This window comes from Lepidochelys olivacea (genome assembly GCF_965140295.1).
Source record: "Lepidochelys olivacea isolate rLepOli2 genome assembly, chromosome: 7".
NCBI classification, from domain to species: domain Eukaryota; kingdom Metazoa; phylum Chordata; order Testudines; family Cheloniidae; genus Lepidochelys; species Lepidochelys olivacea.
The window spans coordinates 15,657,319-15,675,881 of NC_140417.1; the positions used below are offsets into that span (position 1 = coordinate 15,657,319).

The 18,563-nt window shown below is 41.1% G+C and overlaps 1 protein-coding gene across 1 annotated transcript in view; it reads left to right on the plus strand.

Annotated features, from left to right (window-relative positions):
* ITPR1 (inositol 1,4,5-trisphosphate receptor type 1) overlaps positions 1 to 18,563 on the plus strand; it is a 258,732-nt gene that overhangs the window by 66,481 nt on the left and 173,688 nt on the right. Inside the window, exons 4-5 of the mRNA XM_084635131.1 lie at positions 13,475 to 13,590; positions 16,849 to 16,935. Coding sequence (XP_084491257.1) covers positions 13,475 to 13,590; positions 16,849 to 16,935 — 203 coding nt within the window. The remainder of the gene's footprint in view (positions 1 to 13,474; positions 13,591 to 16,848; positions 16,936 to 18,563) is intronic.

The following is an 18,563-nucleotide window of genomic DNA, read 5'->3' on the forward strand; positions in this document are numbered from 1 at the left end:
TAAAGGTATGAAATTCTGCTGGAAGGGGGAATAAACCTGATGTGGATTACTCACTTCATGTAAGAAGGTAGCGAAAAATAAGGCTTTTAATTCAAAGGATAGCAAACATTATGTTCTTCTAGAAGGCAAATTCATTAACCAGCCTTCAGAACTGGACACTTATGTGTTGAAGTTGCTTTGCTTGTGTCCACAGATTTTTCCTCTGAATTACTGTATCTTGGTTTAAAAGGCGGTGTATTCCTGATGGTGCACTAAAGGAGATTTGCTCTGTGCACATGCTGTTCTTCTGATAGATCAAAGATCTTAGTCTATTGCTTGTTCCTTCATATGCTACCATCCACTAGTACTCGCTCTTGGCTTTCTGTTTCAACTCTAGAAGATTCAGGGAAATAAGGCAGGCATTGTCACATTAATTGTTGCACTCAGAGGAACCATTTGGCACTTTATCCACTTGATAGTTGGACAAAGAAGCAAAAAGAAAATTGACTGAAACTTACAAGTTACCTCTAGACTTTTGCTACACATCTGAATTCTGCATATGATACTATCCATGCTGCATGATGCCATGGACAATGATGCATGATGCCATGTGTTTTTCATTAACACATACTCAGCCATCACAAGCCCAGGGACCCAAGAAGCTGCACTGTGCGATGTACATTGGTAAGAAGATCTTACAGTTAGCAGGAGGAAAAAAATGTTAAGGAGCAGAATTGTCTCCTGTGTTAGGAGCAAATTTACATCTAATGCTCCGTGCTGTTAGTTGCAAAAGGCAGGAGTACATAAACAGTGCAGCTCTTGAAATTTGTGTGATGGGGTTGGCCAGAAATTGGGAGGGAAATGATCAGTTTTGGAATGTAGTTTGAGCACTTGCAAATTGCTCTTTCAAGGCAGGTGGAAACAAAGCCAGCAAAGAAAAGAAAATTCTGTCCAGGGCCATTGATGATTAAAATATTGGTGCCGACCTTCTTGTTTATTCTCTGAGATAGGGAAGGTATCAAAACTACATTTTTAGCTTTCTTCTCTGTCCCTTCTTCCTTTGTAGACGAGAAAAGAGAAACTAAGGCTATATCTACACAACCACTTATACCAGCAAAACTATGTTGCTCGGGGATGTAGGGGAACCCCCCCCAGCAACATAAATTTCGCCGGCATAAGTGGTAGTGTGCACAGCGCTATGTTGGCGGGAGAGCTGCTTCTGCTGACCTAGCTATCACTGCTCGTTTGAGGTAGTTTAATTATGTCAGTGGGAGAGCTCTCTCCTGTCGGCACAGAGCCACATACGAGAGATCTTACAGCAGCACAGCTGCATAGGTACAGCTGTGCCGCTATGAGGTCTCTGGTGTAGAACCTAGTCTAAAATGAGTTATCGAAGTCTGCTGTAATGTTTAAACAAACAAAAACCCAATAAATCCCTTGTTTTTAAATGGGAAGAATTTATTTCCATCGGTAAGTAACTCTATCTTAATATTGCACCTCCCTTGTCCAATAGAATTTATACCATCTTGTGAACCAGTGTCAATGTATGGCAGTCCAGGATGCACAGTGCAACTTCGACTTTTAGGGCTCACTCCTGTGAAGTGCTGAGTGCCTCGTCTAGGATGCCGAGCACCCGCTAGCTGTTTCTTATAGGAGCGAGACCCTGATAACCTCATAGCCCACATAAGAAGATGATGGTGCATTGTTTAGATTGATAAGACTCGAAGGGACCACTGTAGTCCTCTAGTCCGACTTCTTGTATGACACAGGCCATGGGCCTTCCCTGAATTAATTCTTGTTTGATCTAGAGATATATTTCGTGTTTTTTTTTTTTTCAAAATTGTACTTTATTAAAAACATGGTTTAGGCTCCGGCAGCCTGGGAGGAATGCCTTCTGGCCTCTGCTTGGCAGCCCTTGCTTCCGTTCATGGTTTCTGAACATTTGTTCTTCCCATTTGCAATCCACTTTAGTAAAACTGGCGCACTCACATTTTTGTTATCCAGCTGTCTGACTTTTTTGAAAGATACAACATGGGTCTGTTTTTTTTTTTTTTCCTGGCTTTTAGCTTTCACTTGCCTTATTTGGTAAAGCATTGCTTTTAGCTGTTCCTGGAAGGGGCTGTTTAACTAGTTTAGGGACTATTTTCCACTTTCGTTTTTGATCTCTAAAGCTATAGAACTTATTTCAGCTGCAGCGAGGCCAGAATTTAACTCTTCATCACTGTGAACCTGGGGTACTGTGGATTGTAGGAGTGCTTGGTATGAAGACCTTTTAAGTATATACCATGTTACTTAGGCTGACACCACACAGCAGGGCTGATGGTTACAGTCAATACTTTTTAATGTAAACTTCTTTGTGCACTTTGGAACACAAGATTTTTTTTTTAAGCTCTAAAACTACATAATGGGGGGGCTGGCCCAGTTTTAGTTACTTGCATGCTCGAGTGAACTCTTGGGTGCTGCGTTCTTGAGAAGGGGAGTGGCTTGCACCCTTAAGTGATACTGGACAGATCCGAGCAGCAGCATCTGATACGTTTCAGCAGGAGTATTTTCTCGTGCTCAGCCAAAAGAATGCTGGTTGCTGGAGAGATTTTTTGAGAGAGATAGTTGGGCTTCCATAAAGGCTGTGGAAACCTCAAACAGAATGGGCTAGGGGTCGGGGTGGGGTGAAAGGAAAAACTTTACTCCTTTTTTGTTTTTTCTACCTGTTGCTTTCCCAAGTCTAACACAGCTCATTTTAGACTGTAGGTGCTAGTTTTGCTCCTTCTATGGACGCACAACATGGCAGAGTTCAGCAGCATTATTGTATTCCACTCACCTCCGGGCTGTCATCTTCTAAAATTAAGTCAAGACTGTCCACATCTGGCACATTCCCTCCTCTGCGCTGCTGGCATCTATCAAATGATGCTGCTTGACTCTGTCCAAAATTATAGGATAGATCTTTTTATCATTAACTTGTTGACATCTGTGCTGCACACATATCTTGCCGGATGTTGTATTCTCCACCCTGTGAAGCACCAGGTGCCCTCTGTGGTGTTGGTAGTGTCACTTCTTATGACTGAAAGTCCTTTGTGGGCGCTGTGGAGGAGAGGAGAAGTGGTGGTACAGGAGAAGTGATCTGGTTACCTTTAAAGAAGAAGTAGGAAGGGCATAAGCCACAAGTGCGGGGGACAGCAGAGCCATGGAGAGGTGAATGTTTTGTTTTCTGGGACACAATGAAGGGCACTTTAAACAAGTTCTCATATGGATGTTATTGTGCACCACAGTCACATTAGACTTACCAGTTATTAATGCATCTGATTCAGTTTCTTCATCTCTTAGGATATTCCCCTTTTTAACTCTGATTTCCATAATGATATGAGGTGTTTTGAGTTCCCTCTATGTTTGTTTTTATTTTGTTGTAGTGGCCAAATTCTTATTTTAAAAACATAAAAATATTAAGCTACTGGTTGGAAATATTGGCCTTTGGTTTTCCACTGTTCTTTTAGTTGTGGTGGCCCATCATAGTTTCTTATGACTCACAATAAAGGACTCTTAAATAGACATATTTTTTATTCCTGTGCTCAGTCACTTCAGCTCTGACTGTCCATAACATAATCAGACTCTCTTTAAACTGCTTAAAAGGGACATGCCATTAGGCTTCAATTGAGATTTGATCTACTTTTTCTTGTTGTGCTTATAACCTCTGTGTAACAGCCCCCCTTTCCTCATCCAGGATAAACCCTTCCGCTTTAGTGCTATGCTTTTTTAATTAAAGAATTCAGTGCCAGCACTTGTGAGCAAAAGCTCTGTGCCAGAAGAGCAGGCAAAGTGGAGGAAGTGAAGTAAAGTAAAGAATGAAAGGTGAGACTGAAATCTAAGGGGCCAGATAGTGAAAATTTAAAATGAAATAGATAAGTAAACTAAATGGCTAATGCCCCTCCCTGTCAATAATCCCCCTGCATCTCCAACTCTGTAGTATGGATTGAACAAAAAACCTCCAAGGTGGTGAGAAAAGCATGTGCTCACCATAGCCTCCATACAGGAGGGTCCTTATTTGATTGGCCAGAAGAAAAGGGGTGTTGTCCTATAAGTCTCTCCTGCCCCCCCCCCCCCACATACAATGAGACAAGAGAGATTTGGCGGAAGTTCGTAGGGATGGTCAGGAAGCAGCTGGCACCAGGTCGGGGAGGCTCATTGCCCTTCCTGCTGACCAGAAGAATGGAGGCATTGTATTTATAGCCTATACAGCCCCCAAGAAGCCCTCTTTTACAGGGACTGGGCTAACAGCACCCACCCACCCTCAAAATTTACACAAGGACCAGGTTTCCTCATGACTACTGTGGACATTACATGAGTCCCCTTTTACCTTGGAGGCTGGGAAGGAATTTTTCACTCACTGCCAGATTATTTGAGTGAGGTGGGTTGGTATTTATTTTCCTGCCACAGCAGGTCTGGAACCCAGTAGGGTGGAGTGGGGGTTGGGGGGGTGGGCGGTTAGGTTATAAGCATCACAATTTAACATGTAACACTCATGATAATGTCCCATGCATATTCTCCTTATGTGGGGGATACGATTGCTAGATAAAATGAAATGGAAACAGATTTGAAGGAAAGCATCCTGTAAGGGAGTTGAGGAAGGGGAAGTTGGAACTCCTACGTCCGGAACAGCAGGGAGCTGACGACCCACCCCCTTTTATAGCCCCCTTTCCCTTGATGCAAGGGGAGGGTGGTGAGGTCCTAAAAACAGGATGGCTGGGACCAGATTGGGGATTATGTGTAAATGGTTATGGAAATGATGGTGACCTGCATCATAACATTTATTGCTGGTTACTCCCAGATATTTTAAACCAATAAAGCTGTGGCATAATTAAATCACATCCATTGCATTCTGTCTTTCTTTCATTGTGGCCAGCCAGTGTTCCAAGATTCACATTTAAGACAGGTGTCTTGTGCCTTGGAACAGCCTAGTTTATGGAAACAGTTAAGGAGCTGCATTCTTGACTGCCTAGGTAACGAAGGGCAAGCTGAATTGTGAAATGGCAAAGTTAAACTGATGACAGATGATGAAAACCAAGGAAAGTCCGTTAAAACTACGTGAAGTTGTGAAATCTGTCCATGAAACACCTACTATGCGATTCCTTGTGTTCTGCCAAAACATGCATTGTTGATATGTTTCGATTCAGTATTTCAGTGAATAATTTAGCTTAGTGAACAAACACAAAAGTTGTAAGTTGTTTTTTGAGCAATTCGTGGAGGGGCGGAAATGCCAAATTAGTCATTGTAAATTAGTCTTTTGGTTTTTGTTTTTAATATCCATCTTTGTTCCTCACTTGCATTTGAGCATCAGAAGGATTTATGGAAGTATTTTGGTTGACTTCACAGATCCCTGAAGCTGGGGGGTTAACTTGAATCACTTTGACTGTTCTAATTTGATTTTGTGTAAAATAACTCCCACTGTTCATAGTCTGTTTTTAAGGGTATCTGGCATACTCATCATAACATCCTTTGTACTCGTTCTCAACAAGCAACATGCTGTGTTTTTGTTTCTTTGTATAGCTTACGTTCCTCACTGTGAAGTCACCAGTCTCTGATAACTTTGCTCTGTTTCTCAGTGGCCTTTTCGGTGTTACCTCTTGAAAACTGGTTGCCCTTGAGTCTGATTCTCTGTCAAGTTTTTCAAGTATGACTAGATCAGTACTTGTTCTCCCTTCTGTTGACCTTGCATCTGCTTGTGTCTGAAGCTGAACGAATCACATTCATTTGCCATCCCTCTCTTGTGATGGGACTCCAGCTGTTTTCCCTTTTTCTATCCATGTTTTCTTTTGGGCCTGGTTTGAGTTCTCTCTCACCTTACGCTGTATCTCTCTCACCTTACTAAATGATCCTCTGTCTTGTCAAAGCAGAAACCAGCTTGCTGCTTGTATGCCTCCTGGCCTTTGTTCATAAATAAAAATATTTACTTATGATCTGCACTCAACTGCCTTGGGTTCTTCAGTAGATGTTTATTTTCGTAGTTATTTCCCGATGTCTCTTTTGTTGGAATCAGATTACGGCCAAGGCCTTCTGCTAGCACTGTCTTGCTGAGCTAACTTAACGAGCATCCCAGGCTATGTAGTGCTAGTATCTAGTAATCACTAACAGTTTACCACTTACCAACCATCTTCAAGTTGTGTCAAATTTCCTTATGGTTTGAACTGACTCTGCTGCTGCCTTTCTCATTTGAACTCCAATACACCATCCAACAAAGTTGCTAATGCTAACCATGCTGGCTTCTATACTGGTAAGACTTTGAAAATGTAGGTAGCAGCTTCCGTGAGCATAAACTGTGGCAGAGGAGAAATGGCACAAGGCTGGTTGCCTAGTGTCTCCTCGGTATCCACTGGGGTGGTTATCTCTGGCTTAGTTGTACGAGACAATTAAACTGTGTCCAAGAATCCTTTATACAGCCTTTTAGTTGAACTGTGGTGAAGAGGAGTATATGTTGGTGAGATGTATTACTGAATGGCTTCATTTATTTTAAAAGATCAAGTTGAAAGCTCTGAAGCCATGCAAGATACTTCGCTTAAATAACATGGTTTTCAGAGCAGCATAAACCCCCCATATATATTGTCATGTAATTAATCTAGCAATATTGAATTCTGAGTGTTGGGTGATCTGGCAGTGATACAGGGAATTAAACTGCAGGTCCTCATTTAGAATATAAATACGCTTCCACTGGCCTATACGTAAATTTTTCCAGTCATTGCCTTGCCATTAGTGGGCTGGGATGCTGAACATTTATTTTATTTATTTATTATTTTAATGCCTCCTAGGAAGAAAACGTTTTTGAAATGTATTGATGCCACCTTACTTGATAGAAGACTTGTTTTCAGGCACTCAACCCGAACCCGCAAGGGAAAAGGCAAGTTTTCCCTTGACAAAGACCGTAATTCTTTCAATGGAAGCAGATGTTTTTTCTGCATGGAAATCCATAAAAGATTAATACTCTGCATTTTTCTACAGCCCATTTTATGCTAAATTTTCTGAAGCTCCTTGACTGATATAGAATCATTTCAAGTCTAGCAAGGCAGAGGTATAGAAGTAGACAATGTGGTAATCAGACCTCGGGTTTTTGAGAAGATGGAACTGATCTGCGGGTGAATAAGTTTTGATCATTGTTCTTAATGCTCCACTGCTTGAAAAGACTTTGCTTTCACTCAGAGATCTTCATTCAGTTTTCAACATAAATGGATTTTTTTATCTGTTGATATGCTGTGTATATATTTAAGTTATGATAATTTCACAGGCATGTAGTTTTGAGACCTTACAGTTGCTTTCTGATGTGTCAACTTAAATTTTCTACTTCCTTTTTAAAGCTTCTTTTTTGCCTTAAAAAGACAAATTTAAAGTTCTTTCAATAAGAGCTCGTTTGAATAAACTCTGGCCTCAGGAACTGAAGAGGGTGAAGGGAACTGTTAAAATTCACTCGGGAACTGTTAATTTTCTTTTAATTTTAGTAACTCTCCATAATAAGAGTTCAATTGATTTTTATCAAGAAATGAGGAAACAGCTATGTTTGTATGAAATACTCAGCAATTCTGTAGCTGACTTACTCAAGTATTTCATATTTTGTAGATTTCCTGTTTGAAAGGCTTTTTTTTTTTTTTTTTTTTTTTAGGGGGATGGATAGTTTTTTAGTTGCAGTAGTTTTTGGAGCGTATCCATTGGTACATAAAGGATCTTTACGAAGCACTTTCCTTATGCCTTGGTCAAAGTGTTCCGGGTGCTCTACTTCAAAATAATCAAGCGGACAATTAACACAAATATGTAGAGGTGGCCCCTTAAAAACCTAAAGTAGTTGTGTCCATTTGCAAAAATGGTGAGCGAGGTAGTAAATATAGAGCCTGGGCCAAACTAAAAAAATTTCCATAGTCTTCATGGAAGGGACATGGACTGAAACCCAGGGGAGCAGAATCCATGTCATTTGGTAGCACTAAAACCTGACTGGTCCTTCACTGCCTGTCCTGGATCCATGCCTCTTCCAAAGTGGACGGCACTTCCCTGCGGCCCTTGGGGAGGACAGGGTCTCTGCACACTGTCCCTGCCTGCAGCGCCGACTCCGCAGCGCCCATTAGCCGGGAACTGCGGCCAATGGGAACTGCAAGGGCGGCACTTGTGGGCACGGGCAGCGTGTGGAGACCCCCTGCTTCCCGCAGGGATGTGCTGGCCACTTCTGGGAGCAGCATGGGGCCAGGGCAGACAGGGGGCCTGCCTTAGCCCCGCAGTACCACCGCCTGAGGTATGCTCCTCCTGGCCGGAGCCTACATCCTCTCCTGCACCCCTACTCCAGCCCAGATCCCCCTCCTACACCCAAACTTCCTCCCAGAGCCTGCATCCCTCACCCCCTCCCGCACCCCTGCCCCAGCCCAGTGAAAGTGAGTGAAGGTGGGGAGAGCGAGCGACGGAGGGAGGGGGATGGAGTGAGTGGGGTGGGGCCTTGGAGAAGGTGTGGGGCCTTGGGGCAGTGGGTGCGGGCAAGGGTGTTTGGGTTTGTGTGATTAGACAATTGGCAACCCTAGCTCAAGTGGGTGAGGTCTACATCGTGGATCCAAGGTTCCAACCCTGCTGATGAGCCATGTGGGTGGCAGTATGATGTGTTATGATTGAATTTGTTTTCATTGTTTTTTTTCAAAACCCTAGGTGCAAAAAATTCCTCTGTTTTAAAGAACATTATTAAGCCTCAAAGTCAAGCACTCAGAAGTTAGGAAATGCCAGAATTAAGGTTGCCTGTGCAACCTTACTTTGTTCTCTTTGTGCCTATACATTAAAACAGCCTCCAATTACATGATCACGTACTATTTTTTCCCATTGGACCCCTGCCTTACTCAGTGTGCAGGATGGACCTGCTCTTGGGCTATGTCACGGTTGAGTATCGAAGGAGACTGTTGTGGTCTGTAGGACCGTTCCCTCATTTGTTGCTGAATCTGAGGGCGGGTGTACCTATTGTGGTTCCAGGAGATTATGAGCCTAAGTCTGCTCATCGCTAAAGGCCCTTCCTCTTAACTGAAGGAGTTGGGCAGTGAATCCAGGCCACAAGTAATTGCAGGGGACAACAAATGAAAAAACAGGGATGGGAGTAAAGGTCTTAAGGTGAAAATGAGGTAACCAGAAGGGGACATGGAACAGAGAACCACTGACTGCGTCCACTGTTCATCGAAGGCATCTAAGGGGGTCAATGGACACCACCCAGAGGAACTCCGCTTGGAGATGTGACTGAGCAAGGGAATAGAAATCGGCCCCACAGTCGCAGAGTACCCCTTCAACCTCCCATCCAACTTCTTCCTCTTGGTATGATGGATGGCCATCTGGCCATTGCCAGAAGGAGGTTGACAAGGAGGGCCTGCAACTTTGTGGGGCCAGGGATGGAGTGTGCCAGGATCAGGAGGTGTGGGAAAAGTTCAGCCAGGACCTCAGTAACAGGTGCAGGTGGAGGGGCTGCAATCTGATGCACTCTATTTAGATGTGCACCAGGGTCTGATTTGAACATGTCTAGTGAACGAAGTAGGGGACTGCAGGAAGAGAGAGGATGATCTCCTGGTTAAGAGAGTTGAATGCTGTCCTGGGAAACTGGATTCAATCCTTGCTGCTGACAAACAGTTGTTGTATGATGCTAGTCAGGTTGCTTAAACCAGTTGTTTCAGAGGTAGTTGCAAATTGTACGGTCCTCATTTTCTGACTTGAGACTCTAGAGCCTGATTTGCAGAAGTGCTGAATGCTCACAACTGCAACTGAAATCAATGGGAGCTGTTCTCCGAACATATAAAGTGCTATATAATGCTGAATACTCACTCTGAAAAATCAGTTCAGATTGGACATCTACATTTTTAGTGAATATTTTTTTACCTTAATCTCTCTGTCTCTCCTCTCCAAAAAGCTACCGAAAAGCCCATTAGGAAATTATTTATTCTGTTTTCAGAGCAGACATGAATTAATATGCCTAAAATTTTAGCAACAAATTAAACAAGGAGAAAATAAAATACTGAATAGCTGCTCATTAAATAAGTGCTATCCTTTTTGAGCACTGAATGAGGCAGGGCTCCCGGGGAAAAACAGAATGTGGTCACATAATTCAAACTATTGTGATACATATGAACAAAGGGGAGAGGTGAATTAAGGGTTGCACAGGTGATCTTAATTCTGGCATTTCCTAACTTTTGAGTGTTTGATTTTGCAACCTATTGCTCTTTTAATGTAATTTTGGTGTGTATTTATATTTATCACCAAGGCCAGCACAGTAGTCAAGTGAGAGGGAATCAATATTGGAAACATCAGGGAATGGTCATGGTATCTTCTGGGGACATTGCTAAACGCGGGGGAAAGCATCACCAGAGAGTGCAACAAGCATAACTCTCTCGCCCATTGCCCTTGCAGTGTTGATATCTACTGTGAAGAAATTTTTGGATATGGAGAATTTCCACCCTCAGTCCTTGGAAAACTGTAATCTTGCTGCTTCGACCTCTTTAATTAGGTCTCCCCTTCCACTGAGTCAATTACAATCTTTGTTTTAGTCACCAGCACAGGAAGCAGTATTCTATCAGGTTAGGTTACTTAATAGAAGAATTTTTTTTTCTTCAGAATGACTCAAAGTACGATAAAGATTTATCCAAGGGGAAAGAGGGTTTCCTGTGGTGGGAAGCTGGGAACTTCTGCTAAAGATTCTGTTTTGACTTCTGTCATTAACTCAGGCTACATCCACATCTGGAGCTGGGGCGTGATTCCTAGCTTGCATAGACATATTCACGTTAGCTTTGATGTGAGCCTGCATGCTAAAAATAGTGGTGTAGCCGTAGCAGCAGCAGCAATGGCAGGTGCTCTCAGCCCTCAGTGTGTACCATAGGCTTCAGGTGGGTTTTTACTCAGGGTGGCTTGCATCGTCCCACCACTGCCCATGCTACTATGGCTACCGTACTGTTTTTAGCATGCTCGCTCAGATGAGCAGTAGCGTGGATATATCTACATGAGCTGGGAATCCTATCCTTAGCTCATAGTGTAGACGGAGCCTCTTTGTGCCTCCATTTGTGGACCTTTAAAATGGATGTAACCATCTACCTTTCAGGAGTGTTGAAGTTTTTAATTCATGGTTGACAGGTGTTATCTTTGTTCCACAAACACCTGTACTGTAATGGATTGCATTGTGTTGAACACTGCCACAATCAAACCTGCTCTTCTGTACTGTTAGCCATGACTGATGTACAGCTAGGACAGAGATAAAGATAAAATTAGTAGGTTCATAGGCTCATGCAGTTTAGAGATCCCAGGGCCATAAAATCCATTAAGGTCAGGGTGTAATCCCTGAATAAGATACATCCATATTAGAATGATTTTGTATTTGGCTGGTGGTTGACAAATAAGGCTATGTTTTACCTCAAGCATGTAAGAATTAGATTTCACAAAACAAATATTCAAATAGGAGGGTCAAATGCTTTTAATGTTCGCTTTAGATTTCTAGCTTTTTAAATAGAGACAGAATGTGGGCAAACTATTTTGCATTATTTTCCCGTCCATTACATCATGTGTTTCCATTTGAGTGGTCAAGGTCAAATGTTTCTTTTAAGAATAAGAAAACACTACCAAGGGATTTATTTTGCTGACATCCATTTTAAAGTTCAGCCTGACTTCAAAATACAACACTTCTGGCTTCGGAAATGCACTTGCTCTGTGACTAAAGACAGTGTGTGATTAATTCTGCTGTGCAATGCTGTGTGTTAATTGCTGGCACTGTGTGAACTGATGGCTCAAGCAGAAATAGAAATTCTTATTACAGGTGTGTTGCTTACAATGCATAGTTTTAGTTGAAAGTACCAACTTACAATGGCTTTTAAATCCTGTTCTCTGCTGTCAATCTCCATGAATCATTTTTATGTAAATTAAAAATGCAACTCTCTGGGAAAGAACATAACTTGAAAGCTTAGTGCATGCTGCATTTCTCACATCTGTTATGCATCTGAAGGCTATGAATCAATAGTTAAGTGGCCCTATGAACTGATGTACTTGAGTCCTTTCTATTGCCCATATCAGTGCATATCCCCAAATTAGCTCAATATGACTCTACTTCATTTCTTATTATAATGAACCACCATTTGGCCACCTAGTGTGTACCTTGTTCTATCCTAGTTCTGAAAATTGGGTTCATTGTGTTGCCATCCACTTGTGCTGCTAGTTCTGTGTTTCTTGAAGTTTCCTATTAATTTCATCCAGGTGTATCTGCAGTGGCTATAAAAGATCTCCAATGAAGTTAAATGACTAGACTTGCAGTTGGTTTATCTTCTTTCTCCAGGGGATTAGCTCACCTATTCTATTAGGTGTCCCTGTGGAAAAAGGCTCTACAGTCTACAGAACAGACTCTGAAATGGGTATTCCCTTAACTATCTAGCTTTCCAATTCCATTACTCTTCTGTATGAATACAATGGTTGCCTTTAAATTCATTGTGTAACTAACAGCCTCAAATTTTATTTCCAAATAATTGCCAAAGAGGTGCCTGGAACAGCTGCCTTTGCGTTTGGCTGTTAAACTTCTGTTACTTTACTTCAGGCACTAAATTTGAATAGCTTAATTTAATTTTTGCATTGTCAGTTGCTAAGCAACTGACGAGGAAAAAGTGCAGCTAATTTAGTTTTTACTGATCAGTGAGCATCTCATTAATATAGAAACTTATTTGTAACATGGCTAATCAGCTGTCATACCCAGTTTTTGCAAAGCAGAATGTTTCCTAAACAGTGTCTAGGAAATCAGTAAAAGATGATACTTCTCCTGTATGATCTGCAAGTTTCTTGCTTTGGTGCCCAGGTGCTGGTGCTTCACTAGGAATATTACACTAGGAATGTCCATACTGACACACTTTTTTCCATGCCATGGTCAAGAAGACAAGGCAGGGGACCGAGTCTGCTTGGCTCTACTCTGACTGCTGTGTGACCTTGGAAATGTCACTTTACTTGTCTTTTTGCCTCAGTTGCCCGAGCTGTGCAGTATGGAAAATGAAACTTATCCACTGTTGGAAAGCTTTTTTTGATCCAAGGATCAAAAGCCCTGTGTTACAGAGAGGAAGTGCTGTAATTGTGAATGTTTAAATATGTTGATTCTGAAGACTTGGGTAAATCTTGTTTGCCTATTTGCATGGGAAAAGCTTGAGAAATTTTACCTAACTGAACCACTGACTGAAATTCCCCTTTTCACATGGTAGCATTTTTGACAGGAATTGGTTAAGTTTCAGCTTTCTCTGGTCTTGCTTTACAAGTCTGGCAGCATCAGGGTTTTTTGTGTGTGTGTGTGTTGTTTTTAAACCATTCATGGGGCAACATTGCTGTCACCCAAAAAAGCATCACAGTCTGAGATTTAGAGTTTTCCTGGAATCTGTTTTGTAAACCTTTCCCTGTAGCTGAAATGTTTGGACAATATTAAAAGTAAAAGGGGAAAAAAGTGGATAATTCGGAATTGCTAAAGCAATCTCTCAGTTTATTTCCTGTATGTTTGTAGATTGCCTGTTTAAGCTATGCCCTATGAACCGGTACTCTGCACAGAAGCAGTTCTGGAAAGCAGCAAAGCCAGGAGCTAACAGCACCACAGATGCAGTGCTACTCAATAAACTACATGTAAGTATTAACGTTGGTAGGCTGCAGAGAAGTCAATGGAGCTATGGTAATTTACACCACCTGAGGATCTGGCCCATTAAGCTGAGTGGGACTGCTCATGTGGGTATTGCTACAGAAGATTAGTGAGATCCAGTCCTGTGGTGTTAGGCCCCAGGTTTCATCTCCCATATGTGTTTGCAAACTTTTATCTAATTTTAGTGATCTGTGATGGCTGCCCTTACTGAACCAAGCTTGCATGTGAATTCAGCATTAAAACCTGGTCAGAGAACAGTTTTCAGTTTTACATTTCTAAGAAATTGCTTTGAGTAATTTAACTACTGCATGTTGACAGCATCCGCTTTAGTGCTAAATAAACTATATTTACCTTAAAATTATATGGCTGAAGCACTTCACATTAAAATTACAAGTCCAAATATTTTTAGTCTATCAAAGCCCATGTTAAGCCTACGGGTACTCTAAACTAGAAAGCACCCCTGTAGGAAAATATCACTTAAAGAAAGCCATGTGGTGGCCCTACTCCTTTGTTGCACAAAGACTTAGTGTTTGCCTCAATTTTATCTTAAAGCTATGATTTTAACTTTTTGCTTGTAAAGTTGTCTGTAGAGTTAATACTTTACAAGTATCCCACCCCACTCCCAAACTAAATACTGTAATCTCAGAAGTCAGCTGTAAGTATAAAGTAACAAATGCTGCTGATTATTTTTCTAAAGCCCACAAAGTAAACAAATAGATGGTATGTCCTAAACTGTCAGTAGTGTAGAGGGAGAAAAGAACCCTGGCAATGGTGCTAGGCAACAGTGGGCTGTCACTTTTTTGCCATAATTGATTTTCTTTCTTTCATACAGTCAGTTCAGATAATTAAGGTCTGATTCTATTCCTTTGAAACCGACTGAAGTCCCTTTGTGGTCAGTCTCAATTCCCCTGTCAAGTGAACTGGAGTAGTCTCTCAATGATTAGTCACAGTGAAGAAGCATTTACACAGTAAATAGCCACATTTTACTATTCCAATATAAATGAAGAAAGATTTAATAGCTCAGTTTGCATCACCGTTACATGCTGGGTAAAGTACAGGGTATGTGCAAAACTGTCATCTTTTAAACCCACTCAATTTAACTGAAGGGTAGAATTTGGTTCTGTGTGCATGTGTGATTCGTAGTCCACAACTTAGTTAGCTCCCGACTGTATGAAACTCATGGGCACTTGTGTCAATTTACACATATACTGATAACACAGAAGATACTGGAACAATCCTAATGTCTTAATATTGGTTCAGGGCAAAAAATATCTATGTTCAACTGCTGCCTTCCATTTCCCACTCTGTTTTTTTGATCAGTTCATGGTAATCTTTAATGAAACATTAGTGACCCACAATTTATACTTAATCACTTGCCATTTTTGGCTTGTAGTTGTCCACTGTTGGAATTTATTATCAACTACTGTGGAGCACCCAATACTGAGGTCAGGTTATTTTAAGTTAATACCATTTAAGGGATTTAGAAATCTGGGACACTTGACTTTGACTGGTATCAAACATCAGTGCTGTTTGAAAAGCTGACATCTAGTGGTCAGTAAATAAAATTTGTTCTTTCCAGTGTGTTGACTTGTGCAGTGTTGTCTGTTCTCTTTAAGCTTTTGGAATATACTTGAACTTAACTTGTTTCTTCATTTGTACCTATATGCAATGGATTCTTTAGCTCTATTAAAGCAAATGTAGGGACCAATTCTGCATGATACATGTCTTCAACTTCCACTGCTGTCCTGGGGAGTAGAGGGCTCTCAGGGCCTTGCAGAATTGGGCCCAAAATTAATATTAGATTTCAAGAAATCTTTTCACTGTAGAATAATCTGAAATCTAGCAGTCCCAATGTTAGATCTTTAAGCATTTTAAATTGTCTTGCATTATATTGGTTGTACTGAAATGTACAGTTACACTTGAGATGCTCATGGAGAAAGCCAGTTGTCCTACTCAGCATATCTTCTAACAGAAGTCACTTAAGATACATGGAGTTGTAAAAAAGCAAAATTATTTTCTACCAACACATGACTCACTATTTGCTCTTTGATATGCTGAAGCCTATTGTCTCACATTGCATCACCCACAGGTAACTGAGCACAAGTGAGTTCTAGGGTGGTTGCAGAAGTTTTGAGAACTAAAATAGTTTATGCATAGACTTTCTAAATGCCTGATATCTAGTTTAAAAGCATGCTCTGACATCAGATTTAAATGAATTCTTCCCTATAATCTGTATTTTTCTCTGGCCTTGGTGTAAGGTGAACCAGTACACCTTTACAAAACAAAGCGTCTTGAAAACAACATGGGGTAAGTTGCTTAAGTCTGAAAATAAAATGAAAATGAAGAGGAAAGAAATATGGAAGAGTAACAAACTAGGGCTTTCACAAGGAGGTAGCATTAGAATTCAGATCCTTATCTGAGTAGGTTATAAATCAGGTTTGGTTTCCTCATATCTTCTTGTGGATGCTTCCATGTGGTTGAAATGTCTGTCTGGTAAAGAGAGACCCTGGATTAGATCATCATGTATACAGCAGGTTGAAATTGAAAGGCATTGCAGCAGAGCGTGTCTGGGGAAGTTTTGTGCTGTGTCTGACTCGGGGAAGTACTATTCTATCTCTTTTATGAACTCTGAACTTTCCCTTATTGGGAAGTTTAGAACTAAACAGTCCCTTCTTCCAGTGCTGTATGTCTAGAGAAGCCTATCTAATGAATAGGATGACGATGGTCACCATGAAAAGGTTTAATGGATGAAGAGTGAAGGGGGCGATTTGTCTTGGCAGAGTAAAATCTAAGTTTTTGGAAACTGCCTGATTAGAGACATGGGGACCAAACCTGCAGTTCTTTAGTCCTCGTGCTTTATTTTATATTAAAGTTGAGCAGGTGGAAGATTGGGCTGCCAGCTTGAATCCCCCTTTTGTCCATCTTTCCTTTTTACCTATCTTCTCATGGCTCAGTTTCCTTTTGAAACTTTTCATCTCATGTTTTATTCAGAAAGCTTCAGTCAGTTTGAAGTCAAAACATTGACTCCTCAGAGTTGCTGCTTCACTTCAGTATAGTTCAAATAGTACAGATTCAATCATTTTCCTTCCTGAAAATTGTAAAGGATGAAATCTGATTGTCCGCTTCAAATGGTTACATTTGTTCCAACGGTATGAAGTACGCTGATGTTTTATTACAGTAAGTAATTGCCAGCACTGTTTATAACAACACTTTCTATCTCCACAATTTTCCTTCTTAAATTTCAGCATGCAGCAGATTTGGAGAAGAAACAGAATGAGACTGAAAACAGGAAACTGCTGGGAACGGTTATCCAGTATGGCAATGTTATCCAGGTATGCTTGTGGCCCTGTTCATACTGTCTACTCTGTAAGACATAGCTCTGTAGGGTCCTACTTGAACCACCCAAGGTACAATTATACTTCAAAATAGAGGAATTCCGAGATCGGAGTGTGTTGTCTTGCAAGCTGTGACTGGGTTATCCAGAAGCATGGTACTCTGAAGAAAGAACTACATTTATGGTTCTGTGTGCTGTGTGAGATTTTAAAATGGAGGCATTTTTATCTTGCTATAAATGTTGCCTTTTTCAGAGCACCATCTGAATGCTTTAAACTAGAATATCCTTCATACCCTTGACCTGGCCATCTGGTAGATGGCAAATACACAGCAGTGTACAATTCTGTAGAACTTCTTTCGTTTTATTCTCATTTTATCCCCAAAGTGCTGTACAGCACTGTATAGTAAACCCACTGCAAAGCAGAAGAACCAAAATAATCAACCCACCAATGCAATCATAGTCCACACTGAACAAGGGATTTGGTGAAGTAGACCTCAGGTAAGCCAGCCCCACTTGATGAAGATGGATTCCCAGCGAATGCAAAGAATAGCAATGAGTCACAAACACCAAGAACAAGATGCTGGGGAAGTGTTTTAATAATAATCAAGGACAAGCCTTGTCATGCCTTAAATGCAGCCTTAAATGGGGGACTCCACTGGTTGAGCATTCAACAACTCAGGGTTCTCTGATCCCCTCTGGGGACTGAAAGCAAACCCACTTCATCTGATCACAACTGCCAGGTGGAGGTGTAGAGGAAGAGAACTGTAAGCATTTGGATCTAAGATTATGTACGACTTTCTATACAAATACTTTAATTTGTATCCTCTGACCATACCATCAGCCAGAGTAGGATTGCAGGGAGCAAAGGTTCCTCTCTCCCCTCTTGTAAGGAGAAGACAAGCAGTTCTGTTCTGCAGCTATTACAGCATTGGGAACAACTTCAAGAAAAGCCTTTTGAAAAAAGGCACTACAATAATCTAGCCCAAGTGTAACATTGGAATGTCAATAGTTTGTGGCATGGTCCTCATCTGAGAGAGCGATCTGTCAGTTTGTCAGGTGAACAAGAGACTGCAATAAGCATTTCTAATCAGTCACTGCTCTGTACCAAGCGCAGTTGTCAGTAGGCGAGGAAGGATTAGATTTGTATCGGTAAATGTTGGTAAACATTGGCTTCACCATACACACCCAAACCAACCAAAATGTATTTCCATTTGATAATTGAGATTTACAGATAAGCAAAGTAAGAAAAAAGCTGCTAGAGAATTTACTCCATTTTGATTTAAGGCGATTCACTTTGTATGCTTTGACCTGTGATGTTGACAACTTTAATGGTTGTAAAGCTTTCATTCTTTGAATCTCAGTGTCTGCTGCCATTAAACAATTATTGTCTGTCCTGCCCCGTAGTTTCCCCCACTGTAAAAATTTAAATAGATAAAAACAGAAGAAAATGCTTAAAAATAAACATTGCTATTATCCACTGAAATGTATTTAAAAAAAAAAAATCTCAAATTCTGCCCAGCCTAGTTATGAGGGATACCCCAGTTCTGTAGGAGCCTTCTCAGTGGCAGATGTCTTCTGTGAATAATGGGCCTGCTTAAACAGCCAACAGACAGCAAAACATCCAAA